Source organism: Pristis pectinata, chromosome 1 (genome assembly GCF_009764475.1).
Source record: "Pristis pectinata isolate sPriPec2 chromosome 1, sPriPec2.1.pri, whole genome shotgun sequence".
Classification (NCBI taxonomy): domain Eukaryota; kingdom Metazoa; phylum Chordata; class Chondrichthyes; order Rhinopristiformes; family Pristidae; genus Pristis; species Pristis pectinata.
The window spans coordinates 63,769,624-63,792,693 of NC_067405.1; the positions used below are offsets into that span (position 1 = coordinate 63,769,624).

The window sequence follows — 23,070 nt, forward strand, 5'->3', positions numbered from 1 at the left end:
AAGATGATGGGTTAATAAGCTACTGTAAATGTTGTCTTAGTGTAGGCAAGTGGCAAAAAGAAAAAGGTAAGTTGATGGGAATGTGACAGATAATAACATAGGGTTACAGGGAAAAAAGGAGGGGCAAATGGGATTGATGGGACTGCTCTATTGGGAGCTAGCATGAATCTAATGGCCAAATGGCCATCTCCTGTGTCATAATGAGTAAGTAAACCAGGTACCAACCCATGGTCTACAGTGCTGGTAACCCATTTCAAATGGTTTCCTTTAAGTATTTAACATTTACAACATATCTCCCTCAGAGGTCCACTCTGCCATGAACAACCTGGTCATGACTCTCACCTTTGCCCCACCCCTCACGCCCTTCCAGCAGCAGACTGCAAACCCCAACCTCCCCTTTGATAACACTACCTGATCTTTGAGGTCCAGATCCATCCAGCCACCCTTTCCTCCACAAATGAGGACCTTGAATGGGAGAGCAAGCAAATGAGAGGCCTTTTGCCACTTTAATTGCATAAGCTCTATTTTATAATACATAAAGGACTTTGCATCAGGAAGCTCTTGAGACAATATTTATTGGACTGCTACACATCACAGATTTAATGTGGCTTTTCAGACATGAACGGATTTTTAGGGAATAATATATTTTGCCTGGGCAGATAGCAAATAAATCCACTATTCATACTAAAGTAGTAAAAGCTCTATATTACTTATCAATTTTTCTTGCACTTGAATTATTCACATTGGATTCAATTGGTGCAGACTTATAAGCCATATTTCACCTGCAGACTGCTTCAAGTTTGACATTTTTCTGTGGTGATCTAGTATTCTCACATTTATGGGATGTCAGAGTGGTTGAGGTGGGCAGTGGAACTGTTAGTCTATAAATTCTACCTGTTGATGTTAATGGGTTTGAATCTCATTCTACTTTAACACTGTCATCAATCAATGTATTTGAAACAAAGACATAGTCTCCTCTATGCTGCTGTTAGCAGAGTGATGAAAGTTTTTCTCCCTTAGCTGTCTGCTATACTGGACGTTGTAAGACCTTATGATAACGTTGGTGCTCAAAACTAGAAAGAAAGTCACTCCCCAGTGCTAATATTCTTCACATAGGTTAGCCCCATATCACCAACACTCTACTTCAAGTACTTCATCTTGTCAGGGAAAGATCAATGTAGGTATCAATTAGTAGGTATATAACTTCCTTGAATTCGAATTGAATGAAGGTTTGGGTTTTCATATTCCCTTTATCTGTTACTGAACAACTTATTCAAGATAAGGTGGCAGAAGAACCATATGAATGTCTGTTGACAATCAGACTTCTAACTGCAGCTACACATATAACGTGCTATACTCCAGATATTTACAGAGAGAACAAAACTGCCATCACCACCATTGACTAGGAGAATTACTTTGGGCAAGCTGGATTCTGCAGTACCTTTTCACTCATGTGCAGTGTTCCAAGGTTAGTGAAGATCCTAATAACCTTACCTGTGCTGTGTTCCTTCCTGCAGAAAGTAGAATCAACCCATTTGAACTAATTTATCCAAACCAACTTTATGACAGTTTCAGAGGTTAACACTAATTATGGATGTCACTGTGTCATAGTAAATTGTCAACATGAAATATATATCATCTACTTTTGGGTCTGATATATTACTATAAATTAATAAGGTAGAGATATATTTAAAGACTAAGATTTGCTGCTGCAGGGAATGTCATTTCTGACTGGAATTTACTTGAGTGATCTACATATTTATGTATCTGGAAATTCAATGGGAAATTGTTTAATTGAATATATAGAATAACTGAAAACAGGGGTGAATCATAGGTTACAATCAAATTGAAGGGTTCATGTGGTTTTATGCAGGAAATATGTATCTAAAAGTGAGCATCAAGTTGGAATCCAATAGAACAATGCAAAGGATTCACATATGCCAATAAGACGAAGTCGTTACATTAGATTTAAAATTATCTGTGATTTTTTTTTAAATGCATTTAGTTTTTTGAGAGGGGATTTGATTTAAAGTTCCAGTCTTCAGCATGAATAATTTGATAGAAACAGAATGGTACAAATTATTTGGAAATGTTTAGGAAATGATATAATTACATTTGTAGAACTGAAACTAAAGATATTTTTGTTGTTTTCAGCTCTTCCTGTCTTGCTTGTGAAGTTATTTCATCTCACAAAAGCTAAACTCTGTTTTCCACCTCCCCAGCTGCCTCCCTGCCTCCAGGCTAAAGTTCTGGTTTCAGACTTTGTGCAGATTAGAATATGTGGGAAATTAATTGTGTTATTTGGCTGCACCTTTCAGTTATTAATTTGCTGCTTGTATTCCTTTTACTTCTAGAAATCTATCAGTGCTGAACATAGTATATGTGCTGATGTGTCTGTACTGTACAGTAGGGGCAAGATGAATTTCTAGTCACTTGCCTCTTCCATCTACAAATGTTTTCGACAGGATAATTCAGATAGCATATTTGTTGGTTTCTTTCATTGGCACTGCAGAGTTGACCAAAAGTAAATGAAACACACCACATCAAATCAGCTGAACAGTCACTGAATTCCACAGAAGTTCTGTATGAAAGCTCAACAGCGATAGGGAATTTGCAATTTGTGGACATGTGGGTACAAGTTCATGTGCTGGTACTGAACATCAACAAGTTCAGAATGCTTCAATTTTAAACCTATACATGGTGGTCCCCTGAGGATGGCACAATCAGTATCCAGTTGGTTGAATCCAAGCAGGACTGTTGTGGAATCCAACAACTGCCCCCCCTACACTTGGGCTAAGAATGAGAAAGGTTTGCCACATTTTGTTTAGTGGAAAATTAGTCACATGAAACATTTAAAAATGATATGGATGCACAGATGTGCAATTGTAGGACTGGTCAGGTCTTCCATGTATTCTATCGGATTGAAGGTAGCCTGACTAAAACTAGATTTTTAAATATCTTCCATTTATATGTTTTGTTTGATATGATAGACATCCCGAAGGATTCAACAAAAGTGTTATTGGACTCTAAATTGTCACTGAGCCACATAAATAAGTCTGATGAAAAAAATAAGTTTCAGGGAGGAGCTTGAAAGAGGACACACAGGTGGAGAAGCAAGCACTTCAATTCAAAACCAATTAAGTGAGCCCTCTAGGCAATGTTCTCACTCCTGATTGCTGTCAAGTAAAAACGGTGCTTGTGGCCTTGGGTAAAATCAGAAGAGAATCCAGCTGTGATAATTTTCCCACATCAGTCACAGGTCAATTAGCCTGTTAAAACATAGCCACTTGGATCAGACACTGAAGGGCAGCAAGCACCTATGGATCTAATGGACCTATTGTACCCCAGCATGCTTCATGCCTTCAAGGACAGAAGGAAAAACATGTCCTTTGTGTATTCTAGCTAAGTGCATTTGCAATTTTCCTGCACACAACATTTAAGCAGGAATCTGCTCTAAAGCTAATCTAAAATTCTTTGGCAGCAGCTTACAGTACACTCTGCAGCTGATAATCAGTAATGCAAACGTACTTTAAAGAAAAGGGGCTTCTGCGTTTGATATCCTATATCATTTTATTAAACTTGACACCAGTTTTGTTAATATGGGGGTGATTGGACATATTTTTAAAAATATTTAAAATTGCAGCAAATAGGTTACCAAAAAAAAGAGCAGAGTTTGCTCTGAAAATCCACCCACGTCCCAGCCAAGGTTTTCAGAGTTATGGGATCTCATGTAATTCCTATTGCTTCGGTTGACCAGGCAGATGTTTCTGCCCCTCCTGCCACACCAAAAGGCAACTGTCCAGCTGAGAATTCCTGGCCAAGGAAGGAGAAGATTCCTTTGGAGACTTCAGTAATTGGCTTCTGTAACTTGAACTTTGGGAAACTGAAAAATATATACTCCTCTTTTAGTAGAACCCTCCATCAGACTCCAGATTTTGTCCTGCCCTGCTTCAGATTGGATCACTCAAGGGACTGGTTAATTGTGTTGTCACAACACATGAATGCAGTTGTACAAGTGATGGGGAAGATGGGTTGTGGTCGTGCTGTCAAAGTCAAAGTCGAGTTTATTGTCATATCCACAAGTGCATGTATGCACAGGTGCAATGAAAAACTTACTTGCAGCAGCATCACAGGCACATAGCATCATATAAGCAGCATTCACATGAAAAACATATATTAAACATAAATTATACACAATTTTTACAAGAAAGAACACAATTCGAACAAAAAAAAACAAAGTCCATTTTAGTGCAAAGTAATCAGAGGTCATGGTGTTGCTAAACTCTGGTGATTAGGGTTGTGCCGGTTGGTTCAAGTACCAAATGGTTGAAGGGAAGTACCTGGTGGTGTGGGGCGTCAGGCTTCGATTGTCTGCCCGATTCTCCTGCCCGATCGTCTCCCAATGACTGTGAATGATTGAGATGAAGAGAGTGGATAGTGAAAAACGGACAACTCAAGGGAGGGAGCTAAGTTTAAAGTACAGCATCTGGCGGCTTGGGTGGATTGCTGAGCTATAAATGGCATGCTGTACATTGTATTTTTCCTGCCAAGTGTGACTAAGAGGCCACTGTTTCCACAGCTCCAGCTGTTGGCTGTTCAGTGAACCAGCATAGCACGATATGTCTGTGCATATCACCACCCTTTGCCAGCCTTGAGGCCTAGTGCATGTTGTGGAAAGTAGCGTATGAGCTCATGGGAGACATTACAAGCTCAAGTCTCCAGGTCAACTAATTGCAAAAGTGCCTAAGTAAATGGGTACATTTCCTCCAATAAGAGGAAACATTTAAGTTCCCTTTGGCTCCCTCCTTACAAAAGAAGCCACCTTGAAATAAAATAAATTCATTTGGAGGTCATGGGCCATAATCCTGCCCTGAGTGCTGGTGCAAGTCCTGAAACACAAGATGGTCATCTGGTCTTGCAAAACTTTCAATGCTAAACATGTACTTTGGTCACTAAGAAGTCTCCACTACATGCGGATGTTCTGGAAGGCTTGGCGTCAAGATCTAGTGTAATTGGGAACCAATCTGGTTCCTGCATTTCTGATGGTTTCATAACCAAAGTTACAAAGAATTTTCACAGTGTATTCACAAATTTTTGACCCCTATGTTGATTTTTTTAAAAATCCTCCATCCTATTGGATTTTTGAAGCCACATAGTGCTGTTCTTATTTAGTCATGGAGCAATATAGCACGTATACAGGCCCTTCAGCCCAATGAGTCCAGGCCAACCACGGTGCCCACCCAGCTAGTCCCAATTTCCTGCATTCGGCCCATATCCCTCTAAGCACACGAACTTAACTGGGGACTGGCAGCACTGGGGAACAGTACTATGGAGGGCCTGAAGGCAGTGAACTGGGAACTGGCGGAGCTTCAACTTTATGCCCAGCAGACCCGGTATGCTGTGGACTACCAGTTGGCTCAGCAAGGAGGAGTATGTGCCATAGTAGGGGACAAATGTGTCACTAATGTGAGAGGTGAGTCCTACAACATCTCCCATGCCATTCAGGACATTCAGAGGCAAGTAGATAGTTTTAGGCAGGGATTTTCAGGAGGGACAGGTTGGTTGGGGTGGCTACTAGGAGGATCGTGGGCATCATACCTGCTGCATGGAGTGGTGGGACTAATCCTTATTATAATAGTATGCTGTGTGGTGCTGGCCTGCCTAAATACCTGTTGCAAGGTCCTCATTAATAAACTCTCGGCCCCGTTCTCGGCACCCCTCTAGGTTATCATGTAATGATAAAAAGGAGGGAATGAGGAAGTAAAGGGTTACAAACTGTAACCATACCTATAGCTGATAGAAAAAATACCTCGCAAGCAACAGCATGCAAGCTGCTGACTCAATGGATAAGGTGTTAATTGCTGTGTCCAGGACCTTGGTGGCAGGCCAATATACTAGATGATAAGGGTGGTGGGTGTAATAAACAGACTAGAGGAAGCTTGTTTTAAACACTGAGGGTGATACCTGTCTTTGAATCTCTTGATTATAACTCAATTATGTTAGACAATAGGTGCGATGTCTGTCTTTGGTTCTCTGAGGTCTGAACGAAACTTGTGGAGGGGAGCCAAATTCATTAAGTGTGTGTGACAATATCTGTATAAATCACTGCCTGCTGCTTTGGACTGCGGAGAGCTCCGATAAAAACTCTGCATGAGAGTTTGAGGAGAATTCTCCCGCAGTATACCGCTAATAAACGCGCTTTATCGAATCAACCTTGTGGCACTGTGTCACTTTGCAGCGGACAGAAGTGGGAACTCAAAATCGGGACAAAACATGTACCAATCCAAGTACATCTTAAATGATAGTATTGTACCTGCCTCAACCACTTCCTCTGGCAGCTCATTCCAAATACTCACCACCCACTGTTTGAAAAAGTTGCCCCTCAGGCCCCTTTTAAATCTTTCCCCTTTCACCCTAGTTTTGGACTCCCTACCCTGGGGAAAAGACTGTTACTCTTCACTATATCTCTCATAATTTTAAACATTTCTATAAGGTCACCCCTCATTCTCCAATGTTCCAAGGAATAAAGACCTAGCCTGGCCAACCTCTTCCTATAACTCAGGCCCTCTAGACCTGGCAACATCTTCATAAATCTTTTCTGCACTCTTTCCAGTTTAACCATATCTTTTCTATAATAGGGTGACCAAAACTGTACACAGTACTCCAAGTGCAGCATAATTTCCCAATACCTATACCCAATGCCCTGACTGATGAAGGCCAGCGTGCTAAACATCCTTTTCACCACCCTGTCCACCTGTGATGCTGCTTTCAACGAACTATGCACTTGTACTCCTGGGTCGCTCTGCTCCATTACACCCCCTAGTGCCCAACTATTCATAGTACAAGTCCTACACTGGTTTCACCTCACCTCACACTTATCTGTATTGAAATCCCTTTGTCACTCCTCGGCGCACTTCCCTGATTGATCAAGGTCCCCCTGTAATCTATGATAGCCTTCTTCACTATCAACAACACGTACTAATTTCGTGTCATCCGCAAGCTTACTGATCAACCCTTGTGCATTGGCATCCAAATCATTTATATAAATAACAAATAACAAGGGTCCTAACACCGACCCCTGCGGCACACCACTAGTCACCGGCCTCCATTCGGAGAAACAATCTTCAACCACCACCCTCTGCTTCCTACCTCTCAGCCAATTTCTGCTGTAATAGTGGCAATCACTTAATTAATGGAATATTTGTGTCAGCAGCCTGTGTCTCCTTTCCAATGAGAGCTATACTGCCCACTGTAACGTCTATCGACACCCTAGGATCCCTTTCCGTGTGGGCAGTGCCTTAACCAGTGTAGTATTGTCACCAGACTGAGGGCCCTTTCCTTCTGGGCAATACCTGCCCACTATAATGTCTTTCAACAGCCAGTATGTACCTACGATGGGTTTGGTTGATTAAGATCTACAAGCTGAATTCCTCCCATGAGGCATTAGTTGCACCTAATCTTCATGTTCAATCTTTCTGTATGTGTGTGCGGGCATATCTACATTAAGATTTAAACCTGCTGGTGTTGTTATTTTACTCAGGTTGCCCGCCTGCTGCAGCCTTCGGTTGTGTGGATTGATAACGCTGAGAAAACTTTCTACAAGAAGGTTCCAAAGACAGAGAAGGGGGTATGCACAGATCTTTTCTTTTGTGTTAAGCAGTTTTGAAGCTGTTAGTTGGCCATAGAAAATCAACTGATTGCATCAGCTGGTTCTGATGTACTAAAGGCCTGAAGTACATTTAACAACAACATCAAAATAAAACAGGTACCACAGCCTGCTGCTATTAGTATTAATTTTTATACCAAGCAAGTAAGACTTTCTACTTCACCTCAAAATGAACCCACCAACCGTTTCATAGTATAGCAACTGTCTCATGAGGCACAAGGCAGACATATGTAAACTCTTACAGAATAAAATATTGCTTTTTTATCTTTAAAAAGTATAATTTTAAGATTAATTAAGTTTTTGGTTTTTATTTTACTATTTGATTGGGATTAGAAAACATTGGAATTTTCTTTTGTGTAAGTGGAAATTATTCAAGCAAAGGAGATCTTCAAATGTGATCCTCTCTTCTTGCTGGATCACTCTGATGATTTTTACTGACAGTGACCAACATAACACATCCATTGAAATAATTCCACAGGATGTGGAGGGGCTTGAGAGCCCGAGCAGAAGTTTGTAAGAGTTCATTGTGGGATCGTGTGTGGGAAGTCCAATATGTTACTGATTAACACTTAGGGGTTTGAACATAAAAGTCTTCCTCTGAATTTACCTCTGAAAATTGGTAGTAAGGATTAGGTAAGTATTATTCCTTCCCAAGGCATCTAGTGCTTAGTTAGCAAATCTCTAGCCAACTATCACCTAGAAGCTTGCTGGCTGCTTCCTTCATATCAGTCATACTGGAAGAGTGATGCTGTTTCTCCACCTCAGAAAAGTTTCCTCTGATTGCTCTCACCAGTCTCCAAAATAATTTCCATCCCTTCCAAGTACAGCACACCAAACTCTGTTGGAACTTGTACCTTTGATCAGAAGCAATGTTCTATTGAATTGGTACTATTAGGGTCAGTGTCAGGGCAATGGAGCAGAAGGAAATATTCTCTGCCCACTTCATCAGAGGATTGTGTTACTCAAAATGCCACGCCCAGTTTATGAGGACGTATAAGATGACCAGCTTGTTTTCTTTACATTTCTAAATGTTTGGGTGTTGCCTTGTATTCATGAACGCAGTGTGGCAACCTTTTAGATGCAGCTCTCCTACAGTATGATGACCTTGCTAAATTCATGGTTATTTATATGTAGAACAATAACACAGTATCTGTCCTGTGTCCCATTTCTCTAATGTGGCACCATAAATCAGGTACATTGCAAGAAAACAACCAATGAGAACAAAGTAATTTCTACATGCAGGACAAAATACTTTCTGTAACATAGCAAAACAATGCTTGAGAGCCCTTCAGAAATAAAATATTGTGAAAAATTCAGTTATTGTAGGTAAGATCATAGCATCAAGTTTTTCCTTGTCTCATCTTAAACAGCTGGATCGAAAGAGATTAAAGAAATCTTTCCCAAGTATACTCAAATCCATGAATGCAGAAGATCGTGTCCTCATTGTTGGCACAACACAACGGCCCTTTGATGCAGAATTAAAGTCTTTCTGCCGAACTTTCCAGAAAATTGTACTTATTCCAAGACCAGACTATACAGCTCGATTTGGTGAGTATGGAGTAAAGACTTTCCCTCCAAAGGAGATGTTCTTAGGAACATGTATAAGGGTATCTCTAGATGTTTGCATTTACAGTGGGAGAAGGAATGGTCAAATAGGATTTACACAAATCCTATCTAGAGTCACAGAGCTATATAGCATGGAAACAGGCCCTTTTTGCACAACTTGTCTGTGCTGACCAAGATGTCTATCTGAGCTAGTCCCATTTGCCTGCTCTTGGCCTATATCCCTCTAAACCTTTTTGATCCATGTACCTGTCCAAATGCCTTTTAAATGTTGTGTTTATACTCATCTCTACCACTTCCTCTGGCAGCTTGTTCCATATACCCATCATCCTCTCTGTGAAAAACATGCCCCTCAGGTCCCTTTTAAGTCTGTCTCCTCTCATCTTAAATCGATGTCCTCTACTTTTAGACTCCCCTACCCTGGGATAAAGACCATGACCATCCACCCTATCTATGCCCCTAATGATTTTATATAACTTTATAAGGTCACCCTTCAGCCTCCTACACTCCAGGGGAAAAAAGTCCCACCCTTTCCAGCCTTTCTTTATAACTCAAGCCCTCCATTCCTGCTAACATCCCTGTGCATCTTCTCTGCACCCTTTCCAGCTTAATGACATCCTTGCTCTAGCTGGGTGACCAGAACTGCACACAATATTCCAAGTGTGGTCGCACCATCGACATGTACAATTGCCACTCCCACCCTCTGTCTCCTTCCACCAAGCCAATTTTGTATCCAATTGGCTAGCTCACCCTGGATCCCATGTGATTAACTTTACAAACTAGCCTACCCTTGTCAAAGGCCAGGCTGAATATCCCTGATCAGTCCTCGCCTGATTGTGCAAGGGTATTTCTTGATGATCGGCCATCTGATTAGCCATCCTCCAGTCTTCTGGTACATCATCTGTGGCTAAAGCTGATGCAAATATCCCTGCCAGGGCCCCTGTAATTTCTTACCTAGCTTCCTAGAATGTCCTAGGATACACTTGATCAGGTCTCAGGGATTCATCCACCTTAATATGCCTTAAGGCCTCCTCTGTTGTAATGTGGATATGTTCCAATACATCACTGTTCATTTCCCTTAATTCTTTCACTTCCATGACCTTCTCCACAGTAAATACAGACAAGAAATATTCATTTAATACCTTGTCCATCTCCTGTGGCTCCACACATAGATGACCACATTGATCCCTACGAGGACCTATTATTTCCCTAGTTACCCTTTTGATATTAATATACTTGTAGAATCTCTTAGGATTCTCCTTTACTTTATCCTCCAAAGTGATCTCATTTATCCAAAAAAAATCTGTGCACATATATGTATATCTGTATACTTCTAGTACCACAGACTCCATTCTAGAAAAGCACTGAAGGACATAGACTAATATTAATAGACTGGGCCTGTGAATTCTGCTTTGCACTAAAAATTCAGTCTATCCTCTGAGCGAGCCCTCTTTTCATTCAAAGTAATTTCTAAACCAGTGCTCTAGGGTGAGGAATTAAGAGAGGAACATAGAGTTACAGTGCAAGAGATTGGGCTGGAACTGCAAATGGACTAAGGTCCTCAGATCTTCCTCCTTTCATTCAGTACAACTCTGAATTGATTCCTAACTAAAATCAGGAGTTTGCCCTCTGAAAAACTGCCTTGACAAATATGTGGTAGATCTTAAATTTTGTCACTCTCTGCTTGCTTTGCTTTCTTAATCTTTCTTTGCTTTCTTCAGAAAAAGTTTATCATCTAACTCCAGATTTTAAACTAAACAGGTTCATGCTTCGAAAAATGAAATGATGGTGTTACACTGTGCACCTACTCATAATTTCAAGCTCTTCTCGTTTGAACTAGGATATTACAGCACCATCTGCCAATTCTAATTAGGGCATGTATTCTACAAATAAGAAACATTTCTTCAACTCCAACACTAGAATACTTAAGCAGTCAATAATCATTCCTGCCTTCACAGGTATGAATATTAAAGTCTATAGTTTCTTCTTTGGGAACAGATACAGCCAAAAGTCTCAAAGAAAATGCAATAAAAAGTGAAAGACCAGAATTTCTGGGTAGTGGCTTGCATTTGCTGCACCCCTACTCTCTGCATCTATATTTACCTAGAGCAGATCTTCTTGTTCCTGAAGCCTCTCCTATCTGATTGGAGAGGAATGCATAGTGAACAGCCTTCAGGCTGCATATAGCAAGATCCACCCACAGAACCCCTTTGGCAGCTGGTTAAGCCATGTCCCCAGGGTGAGCTGGTTGTTAAAACTGTTAAAGGATTTGAAAGTTGGTGAGTAGGTCTGAATGTGAGTGTGAATCTTAGTCCTTTGCACGAAAGTTCAATATATCCTCTAGAGATATTTTAAAAAATAATAAATCACTTATAACGAGAGAATAATTAAAAGGAATTTCAAACATTTTAATAAAGTCAATGAATTCAAAAAATATTAAATGCTTGAACCTGTCGGAAGTTGGTCCTCCACTGGTGGGCTCCAACATCAGAGCACTGTCAAAACATGAACAACTATCAACTGTGGGGAAGTCCAGAACTTGCACAAGAGTCTAAACTTATTGTCATTTTGCTGGTGATTCTGTGCAGAACCACCAGCATTTCTCAGTAAAATCCTGACCACTGTTGTATTCTCCTGGGCGTGAAGATCCAAGTGTAATGTGAGGAGAAACATTCCCATCCCCTTAAGTACTGTTGCCCAGAAATTGTTTCTCACCTACTTTTGTGGTGTCCCTGAAAAGTGGGTACTTTGGTGGGTCTCATTTGTCAATGTTTCCTGCAGCTGTGGTAGGAATGTGAATGAGTGTGAGGAGCCAGGGAAGCAAGGGGTATGATGAAATTCTCATGGTCCAGAATCACCTGTACATTGAAGGAGTGGAAACCTTTCCTGTCGATGAGAAGATCTGATCTTTAAAGGGGAACCCTTATGGGCATGTGTACAGTCAAAGATCATCTGTATGGTCAAAATGATGCCTTCCATATTGGATTGCAGCCAATGGTTGAAGCACCCATGGAGCTAAATGCTGGAGAAAAGACTCTCCTGACTTTGGAAGGTGTTTGAACAGCTTATAGAAAGCTTCAAAGCTGCTCAGTAAGGTCTCCCAACTCCATCAGGATGCCCCTTTAAATAGTAGAAAAAGCAATAAACTAGTTCAATGTGCTATGAGCATCAATAAAGTTGTTCCATTATTGTTGTCATTAGAAGTTGTGAACTCCAATCTACGTCATTAAGGCAAAACATCGAAGTGAATGAAATGTAAATTAATTGGGAGTGTCACAGACCTCAGGAATAAAGTCAGACATGTTGGTATGGCCCAACTCCACAATGTCCTTTTTCACAATTGTTGTGATTTCACCTGGAAGTGAGCACTTACATAGTAAACTCCAGGTAAAACCAGTTCTTTCACACCTAGCATTCAAAACTAAGCACAAAGCGATCCAATTTATAGGTTAACGTGAGGATACTTGCACTTGTGAGTCAGAAGCTTGATTTTTTTTGCTTAGAGGTTTACTTAAAGGATATGTGTTTTTAAAAAAAATTAAGGAAAATTGGGCATAGTTCACTCACATCAAAATTCTGTGATCTTTTGAGCCATGTAATTTGACTGCACCCTGATCACATGCCGAGGAAGCTCAAGGCACAAGTATCCACCTGGCATTTGGTATGTAAAATGAAAGTACATGGTGTACCGGTGACTTTTGTATTATTTGGCAACAACCCAGGAATTGCATGTGAGAAGGATGTTAATGATTTGGAAGAGGGGACTGAGTGCAGCATATCTAAGTTTGCTGATGACACTGAATTGAGTGGAAAAGCAACTTGTGCAGAGGATGCAGAGAGTCTGTAGCGAGATATAAACAGGTTAAGTGAGTGGGCAAGGGTCTAGCAGATGGAGTACAATGTTGGTAAATGTGAGGTCATCCACTTTGGAAGGAAAAATAGAAGATCAGATTATTATTTAAGTGATGAAAGATTGCAGCATGTTGTTGGGCAGAGGGACTTGGGCGTGCTTGTGCATGAATCATAAAAGGTTGGTTTGCGGGTGCAACAGATTATCAAAAAGGCAAATGGAATGTTGGCTTTCATTGCCAGAGGGATTGAATTTAAGAGCAGGGAGGTTATGCTGCAACTGTACAGGGTAACTGGTGAGGCCACACCAGGAAAGATATACTGGCTTTGGAGGCGGTGCAGAGGAGGTTCACCAGGTTGATTCCGGAGATGAGGGGGTTAGCTTATGAGGAAAGATTGAGTTGCCTGGGACTATACTCGCTGGGATTCAGAAGAATGAAAGGGGATCTTATAGAAACATATAAAATTATGAAATGGATAGAAGAAATGGAGGCAGGAAGGTTGTTTCCACTGGTAGGTGAGACTAGAGCTAGGGGACATAGCCTCAAGGTTCGGGGGAATAGATTTAGGACAGAGATGAGGAGGAACTGCTTTACCCAGAGAGTAGTGAATCTGTGGAATTCTCTGCCCAGGGAATCAGCAGAAGCTATCTCATTAAATATACTTAAGATACAGTTAGATAGATTTTTGCATAATAGAGTAATTAAGGGTTATGGGGAAAAGGCAGGTAGGTGGATCTGAGTCCACGGCCAGATCAGCCATGATCTTATTGAATGGCAGAGCAGGTTCGACGGGCCAGATGATCTACTCCTGCTCCTATTTCTTATGTTCTTATGTTTTTATGTTTATAGGACATTACTTTATCCCCAGTTTTAACAAAAACATGTTTATGTGTTCAGTTTAATTACGTATCTCCCAGAATCAACAATACAGGCTTTTCTTAATGTGTTAGTGTGTTATTTACTGCAGTAGTATATAATTAGAACTCTCATGTTTCATGCAACAGTGTTATGGAAGAGCATCATCCAACAAAATGGTGGGATCCTGACGAATTCATTGGATCTAAGTTCCCTGGCTAAGATCACTGATGGCTATACCCAGGGACACCTTACCCAAGCTGCAAAGGATGTTCTAACTGAGCGACGCATCAAGCAGTTACACACAAAACCTCTCACTGCAGTGGAGTTTATTAATCCTCTAGCCAAGCAGGAACCTGTATACCAAGAGGAAGAGGAATCATTCAAGGTAAAGAGTAATTAATTAAGTTTTGATCCTCATTTGGTGACTAAAGCAATATAAATGGTGTGGTTGTAATTTCAGAGAGAAACACAATCTGGAAGAGTCAGTAATTAGTGGTAAGTTGGCATTCAAGGGATGTGGCTTTGAGCAGATGCCTGGTATATTCCAACACAAAGGGGCAAGAGGAAAAATGAGATTCCCAGTCATTTGATCTATTCTGTGCAATTTCTGTTAGGCTGCTCAAGTTTATTGATAACATTATCATTAGTGCCCATGATTCTTCAAAAGAAAGTGTCATATTTTTAGTGTTTTCTTTCTGGCACCCCCACCAACATGTAACTCCAAGAAGGTTTCACTTATTGAGCACTTTGAAGTAATTGTTACCAGGATCATCAGACAAGAAACCCATGACATTGGATTTGGTCCCATTGACTTCAGCAGACAGTGAGATCTGTCAGTGTTACAACACCAGGACTACACTCGTAATGGTCAGTTTTTAAATGTGTATTAGGTTAAGGCTGCCCTCAGAAGTCCGGTGCAAATGTCCAATATCGTCAGCATTTGTCACTGGACATGCTTAGACAGGGCAGGTACCCTGGAATTTCCTCCAACATCACCAACGATCTGCAATTCTCGCCTTATGCACAGAATAGTTCAGAATCAGAATCAGGTTTATTATCACTGACACATGTCATGAAATTTGTTGTGGCAGCAGTACAGTGCAAGACATAAAGACATAAAAATTACTATAAGCTACAAAAATAAATAAATAGTGCAAAAGAGGAATAATGAGGTAATGTTCATGGGTTCATGGACCGTTCAGAAGTCTGATGGCAGAGGGGAAGAAACTGTTCCTGAAACATTGAGTGTGGGTCTTCAGGCTCCTGTACTGTACCTCCTCCCTGATGGTCGTAAGGTGAAGAGGGCATGTCCCAGCCGGTGAGAGTCCTTAATGATGGATGCCACCTCCTTAAGGTACCGCCTCTTGAAAATGTCCCTAATGGCGGGGAGGGTTGTGCCCATGATGGAGCTGGCTGAGTCTACAACCATCTGCAGCCTCTTTTGATCCTGCACATTGGAGCATCCATACCAGGCGCTGATGCAACCAGTCAGAATGCTCTCCACTGTGCATCTGTAGAAATTTGCAAGCTAAGCTGGCCATTTTTCATGAATTGATCCTGAAGGCTGTGAGAAATAGTAGTGACAACCCAGCTTGGATTTTCCCTTGACTTCCATACTTCCATTTGCAAATAGATATGATTTGATATTCTAAACAACTCAGCACTATGCCACATCTAGATAGTGGGTTGAAACTACATATACAGAACTGAAATTAAAAAACATCATGCACATTAGCATCAGGAAATGAAAAGACAGGCTTAATTGTCTTTGAGGGATTCCCAGATTGTTTATATCTTCATTTGCTATCCTGCCTTCTGTGAGTTTCCCATATATTCTGGTCCCAAAATTCATATGCGCGATTTTAAGAACGAATGAAATTGGCAATTCAGCATCTTGTGCACATTCTGCCATTCAACATGAATACGAAGGGAATGGAGGGATATGGATCCTGTACAGGCAGTTGGGATTAATTTCATTTGGCATCATGATCCACACAGACATCATGGGCTGAAGGGCCTGTTCCTGTCCTTTACTGTTCTATGTTCAATAAGATCATGGCACCATTTACCTCAGCACCATTTTCTTGCACTGAACCCTTATCCCTTAATACCTAAAAGTCTATTGCATTACACCTTGAATATACTTATCTATGGTGATTGCACAACCCTCTTTAATGGAGAATTCTGTCAAATGTCAACAATTCCTGTGCACAGACACCCAGGTTTTTCTGATGTTAAAATCATATTACCAGTTTCCTTAATATATAAATGTAAACAGTGAAGTTCATCAGCACTTGTTCCAAAGCCATGCCAGCAGGATCCCTCAAGTAATGTGCCTCTGTTTCAGCAACAACAAGTGTTTGGAACTGAATTTCCCACATTAGTAGCACCTTTCCTCACAGCTGTGACCTCAGGAAGTCCACCACAATATAATGCATCTACAGGGAGTGTTGGTAAGGAATGAGTGCAGGAGAATGAGAGCAAGAATAAATAGATCTTTATCGGGTGGCACATGGTGGAGCAATGGAGTACTACTGTAGGGATCAGTGCTTAGCCCCAACTACTCAATATATATCAATGAGTTGGATGAGGGACTAAGTGTAACATTTTCAAGTCTGTGGACAACACAGGGCTTAGGGGATGGGGAGGGTTGGTGGTGAATATGTGAGGTATAAGGAGGATGCAAAGAGGCTCCAATGTGATGTGTGCAAGTTGGGTGAGCAGGCACATGAAATATGACATGAATGCATGTAAGGTTATCCACTTTAGTTCTAGAAACATAAAGACATTATTATCTGAATGGTAATAGATTGTGAAAGAAGTATGTCCTTGTACGCCAATTGCTGAAAGCAGCTGTTCAGGTGCAGCAAGCACTTAAGAACGCAAATGGTATGTTGGTATTCACTGCAAAAGAATTTGAATACAGGAGGAGGGAAGTCTTGCTGCAGCTGGACAGGGCTGTGGTCAGACCCCATCTGGAATTTTGTGCGCAGCTTGGGCCTGCTTATCTGAAAAACTATGTTCTTGCCATGGAGGGAGAGCAGCAGAGACTTAGCTGACTGATTTCTAGCACGGCAGGATTGATGTCAGAGGAGAGATTATATCAATCAGGTCTATATTCGCAAAAGTTTGGAAGAGTGAAAGGGAAACCTATAAAATTCTAACAAGACTAGATGTGGGAGGGATGTTTATAATGCTGGGGGAGAACCACGGGTCATGGCCACAAAATCTGGGCTATGCCATTTAGAAATGAGATCAGGAGAAGTTTTTTCATCTGGAGGGTGGTGAAACTTTGGAATTCTTTACCACAAAAAGTAGTGAAGGCCAAGTCATTAAGTATATTCAAGAAGGAGGTAGATGTATTTCTGAATGCTAAAGGGGTATGAGGAGAAAGCCTCTTACAGGATGCTGAAGTAGATGATCAGACATGAACATACTGAATGATGGAGCAGATTTAAAGGGCAAAATGTCCTATTCTGGTTTCTATTTTCTATGTTACTAAGAATAGGAGATGAATGACAAAGTCCTCTAACAGGGACAGACGATCCTGAATAGGCTTCTGAAGTGCAAAGCAGCCTCCCTGTGCAAGGGATACTCATGGCAGGAAGTTGCCTGAGAGGCACCTGAAGGAGCAAGAGTGCCCGCTATGAATGTCTGCTTTTGGAAACAGTGTGATTGAATGTGTGGCAAGCAATGGCAAATGCCCCATCCAGGTGTGGATCCAAAAGTTGTATCCATGAAAAATAGGACTTCCATTTTGCTTGTAGAGCTTTCCTTGACTTTTACAATGCAGCATTGAGTAGCTGTGTGGCATATCTCAGCAAAGACAGTCTGTAAAGATCCAAAGGCAAGGTATGTGAGAGATAGTGAGGCTCTGAATTTGTCTGAGAGTGATGAAGGGACTTGTTTTTGTTTGCTGCTTGAAGTTTGCCTGCAATGTGGGATTGTTGTATTGTAAAGTGACCTTTAAAAGGCTACTATGAGGAAAGTGGAGGAGTTATTCATAATATCATTTTTATCTGATGTTTCTCCTGTCTTTTAAGCCCTTTCTGACCCGATGAATTCAGAATAAGTTACCTTTCAGTGGGATTCTTTTGGCATTTCCGTCCACTTAATTTTGAGGAACAACCTGCTGAAACCACCTGTTAAAGCAGAGGCTGGGATTCCAGTCTGGGTTAGTCTCCTTGCAGTTTGTTTAGCAGAGTTATGCAGCTGTCTGCAGGAGAGGCACTGAATGCCCTTTAAATAATGCTCAGACTGAGCGTTCGGTTATTATTTGAAGTTTTTTCTCCGTGAAAGAACAGTATCAATCATTTTGTCAGAAAACTCACCAGAGACATGTTTTGGACATTCCTCTCCTATTGATGTTATTGAGGTCACTGGATGCCAGGGTACATTAATATTCACATCAAGAAACCAATTATTGGTATTGGTATTGGTTTATTATTGTCACGTACCGAGGTACAGTGATAAACTTGTCTTGCATACTGTTCGTACAGATCAATTCATTACACAGTGCATTGAGGTAGTACAGAGTGCATTGAGGTAGTACAGGGTAAAAACAATAACAGAATACAGAGTAAAGTGTCACAGCTACAGGGAAGTGCATTGCAGGTAGACAATAAAATGCAAGGTCAAACAAGGTAGATTGTGAGGTCAAGAGGGAGTGCTTACTGTCTTAAGTGCTTGCTACACCTGAACACTTGCTTTCAGTAATTGGTGTACAAGGACATACTTCTTCCACAATCTATTACCATTCAGATAATAATGTCTTTCTGTTTTTAGAACTAAAGCGGATGATCTTACATGTATCCATGTCATATTTCATGTGCCTGCTCACCCAACTTGCACACATCACATTGGAGCCATCTCATCGTATATGGGAACCATTCAATAGTCTTATCACAGTGGGATAGGAGCTGTCCTTGAGCCTGGTGGTATGTGCCCTCAGGTTCCTGTATCTTCTGCCCGATGGGAGAGGGGAGAAGAGGGAATGACCCGGGTGGGTGGGGTCTTTGATTATGCTGGCTGCTTCACCAAGGCAGCGAGAGGTATAGACGGAGTCCATGGGGAGGGGAGGCTGGTTTCCATGATGCACTGGGCTGGGTCCACAACTCTCTGCGGTTTCTTGCGGTCCTGGACAGAGCAGTTGCCATACCAAGCTGTGATGCATCCAGATGGGATGCTTTCTAAGGTGTAACATCTGGTTTTGAATCACCTATCAATGTGTGCAAAATTGCATAATGGCACATTAATGCTACTTTCAATTGTACTGTCCAAACAAATTTTAAACCTTGGTTTTTAATCACTACCAAGCACTTCTGAGCCATTGGAAAGAGTGGTCACTGCACAGTTCTGGTGGAGACGATTTCTAATCTACTGAGGGTACTCTCTGTTGTGTTGTGTGGCTGTATTATTGTTCTAAATGAGATAGATTCAGAGCAGCCCTACCGCTCAAAAATGGGTATCCATGAGATGCTGTGGGCCATAAGCAGCAGCAGAATTATGCTCCACCATAATGCATAAGATCATTAAAAATAAGGCGATTACCATAGCATGCTAAAGAGTGGAAGCAGAACGCTACAGCCTAGTCTAAGCAATCCGACAACCAATCCAAAGTCCTACACTCCTGCCACATGGTTTAGTGGACTACTAGGCAATCAATGGGAAAAACAACTTCAGTAATCATCCCCACCCTTGATGGTGATTGCAACAAGTGCAGCAGACAACGCTGAAACTTTTACTGCCCTCTTGCAAGTAGTGGGGCGTAATTTTTTCATCTCAGTCATTTCCTAAGTTTTCACCATCACGGAAGCCAATCAATTACATTCACTTGCCATATTCTCAAAGTATGGCTAAGGCTAAGCAGAGGGAAAGGATATGGGCTCTGACAATAAACTGGAAAGGGTATGGACTCTGTAATAATGAAGAATTAGTTGCAACTGCAGCGAACCTGTGCTCGTACAGCTAGTACATTGATACCTCCATAGTAAGGTAGAAAATTGTTCAGTTGTATCCTATCTACTAAAAGCAGGACAGATCCAAGGACGAAACTCAGGCTGGACTTTGGATGTCCAAAACTGTATGAGCTCAGGAGCAAAGAATGGCCACTTCAACAAGACAGGATAGAAATTCAACTTGAGCATTCGTACATGGTCCATCCAATTTGCACTCCACCCAATATTCAGTTATAAATGTATCCAAAAATGTGTGCAGCATCTAACAGCCCATGCAATCCCATCCATTTTGTCATTTGTTCCTGAAGCAACTTCTTCTGAATGATTGATGTCCAGGTGATCATACCTGACAAAAGAGTCAGTTTCTCCTCGAGGGACTTCAGCACAAAGTTGTCAGCAAGAAGAAAGGAAATATTTAGCTATAGGTATAGGTAGATACAGATGGGTGCATCTGCATCAGGAAATAACTTATTTAAATTTCAATTGTACATCTCTGCTGAAATTGTGGTATGTAATTCATTGGAATCACTTCCTCTGATTACAAACAAACATGCCATTGAATAAATTAATATTGTGCATCAATTTTAATTTTCAACCATCTTTATGATTAACATTGTACACCAGCACACTGGAGGTAAATGGTTATCTTTTTACCTCAGGATTGGTATGTCAAAACACCTCTGGGCAAGAAGAGAGCAAAAGCTGCAAAGGAATCAGAAAATGATGGGAAGGAGAAGGGCCAAAAAGGAAAAGAAGGAAAGAAAGGAAAAGAAGGAAAGAAAAAAGGAAAAAAGAAAAAATAATATTCAGATGTTTCTGAGCCAGCTGTATATTTGTATTGCATTTATCATTAGTTGTAAGCATCTTTCTTGTATGTGCATTTGTAGATTAAGAAATGTTATTGTCTATTATAATTAAGTTAATTGAAAAAAAATGTATCAATTACTAATTTAGAAAGCAGTGCATTAACCTAATCCACTTAATTATTCCCCTAATCATGTGATATTACTTCCTTTAGCAAAGTGAATTTTAATTCAAATGGTTGCTGTAGTCATGAATGGCTCAATTAATCACTAAAGTGCCAGATTATGAAATGTACATTTTGGTAATAGGAATAAAAGTTTGTTACAAGAGAAACATACCACACAAAAACTGTTACAGATGATAGCAAAATACAGAAAATCCAAAGAGAACATAACATCCTATGCTTAATTATTTTGATATATTAAGCAAGTACTACAATATTGGGTGACACAAGAGATTCTGCAGATGCTGGAAACCGGAGGCAACACACACAAAATGCTGGAGGAACTCAGCAGGTCAGGCAGCATCCATGGAGGGAAACAAACAGTCGATGTTTTGGGTCGAGACCCTTCATCCATACTTCATAAGGTAATTGGCGAAAGACCCAAAGACTCTTCAAGGATGTATGAAGCCACAGTCTCAGAATAAGGGGTCAGCCATTTAGGACTGAGGCATTGAGTTATTTCTCCAATAAGAAGGCTGTAAATCCTAGTAATTCTGTGTCAGAGAACTATGAATGATCAATTATGGTATATATTCAAATCTGAAATCATAGAATTTTGTTTGCTCAGGAAAGGAAGGGATACAAGATTGACACAGAAAAATGGAGTATAGGTGGAAGCAAAGCTTTGATTTTTTTTGTTCGCATTGTGATGCATGCTCAAGGAGTCAAATGACAACCTTCTTATTGTTGTGTTCTATTATAAATGCAAACTTCACCAAAATGTATCTCCTCTCTCAAACATCACAGTTTTTCATCAGATTATTAGTTTTCAGATAGTAGTTATAGATATTTAGAAAAGAGCCATTGCATGAAAGCTCCACTGCACATATCCCAACTAAGCAATCATTTAATCTTTTCAGTACACACATGCCTATATAATGAAACAAATCACAATAACCATTACTTTAATTACACAACCATTTCCCAGTAAGAGATTGCTCAACAGAGAAAAACAATATTGGATAGAGGCCACTCAAATAGCCTGATGGAATATAACTTGATGGAATGAATCTGCATTCATGTGGTTGCATGCACCATGCCAAGATGATTTATCTCCCATCTAGGGAACACCCTGTCAACAAACCAGCACAGATTAAGAATAAGACTTATAGTAAATATTAGTATATGGAGAGATCACATTAGTATGAAACATCATGTTTCCACTGTTTCTAAGCCAAAGGAAATCTCATTGCATACAAAGCCTTTTAGCTTTGGTTCAGTAGTTGTACACATGCCTGAATCAGAGGGTTAAGTATTCAAGAATGCTCTAGAGACCTGACATAACCCAGGCTAACGCACTAGCACTGTACTGAGGGAGCAAGGAGTGAAATTAACACAGTGAGGGTAAATGTTATATGTTCCAATGAGACTGGAATCTGGAGTAAAGAAAGAAAACTGCTGGAAGATCTTAGCAGGTCGAGAAGCGTCTGTGGAGGCAAAAGGATCGAGACCCTGCATCAGGACTGACAGCATAGCGGGAAGGTAGCAAGTATTTAGAAGTGAGAGGGAGGGCTGAGACAGAGGATTCTAGGTGATCTGTGGAACCAGAGGAGGGGAGGATAACGAGCAGATAGAGTCAGGTAGGACTAGGGGGTGGTGGGGGGGGGGGCGGGGGTGGGGGGGAAGTGTTGAAGTGTTGAGACAGAGGCTGGTAAGTGATTGGTGGAAATACATAAGGGAGAAAACAGGCAGATGGAACCAGGTGGGGGAGTGGATCGGAAAAGTGAACCAAGGGAGAAGAAACCCAGGTGGATAAATATGTGAGTGACGGGCAGATGGAACCAGGTGTAGAAGGGTAACAAGTCAGGGTAATGATGGGGGAGGGATGGAGAAGGTGAACAAAGGGAGGGATACCCTTGGTGGACATTGGGACTGGGAAAGAAAGAGTGGATTACCTGAAATTGGAAAATTCTTGTTCATACCATCGGGTTGTAGGCTACCCAAGAAGAATAAGAGGCGTTGTTCTTCTAGTTTGCATTTGCCCTCACTGTGGCAGTGGAGAAGGCCGAGGACAGCAGGTGGGAATGGGGAGGGGAGTTGAACTGAGATAAAACTGGAGGCTCAAGATGGCCGTGGTTGACAGAGGTAGACAGAGCGAAGACGTTCCGCAAAATAGTTGCCTAATCTATACGTTGTCTCGCTAACGTA

General features: G+C 41.0%; 1 protein-coding gene across 1 annotated transcript in view; it reads left to right on the forward strand.

Moving 5' to 3' along the window:
- The window catches only part of iqca1 (IQ motif containing with AAA domain 1), a 169,207-nt gene extending 148,002 nt beyond the window's left edge, over window positions 1-21,205 (forward strand). The window contains exons 16-19 of the mRNA XM_052018883.1: window positions 7,541-7,627; window positions 9,037-9,214; window positions 14,085-14,323; window positions 20,555-21,205. Coding sequence (XP_051874843.1) covers window positions 7,541-7,627; window positions 9,037-9,214; window positions 14,085-14,323; window positions 20,555-20,698 — 648 coding nt within the window. The 3' untranslated portion in view covers window positions 20,699-21,205. The remainder of the gene's footprint in view (window positions 1-7,540; window positions 7,628-9,036; window positions 9,215-14,084; window positions 14,324-20,554) is intronic.
- Window positions 21,206-23,070: the final 1,865 nt, after the last annotated feature.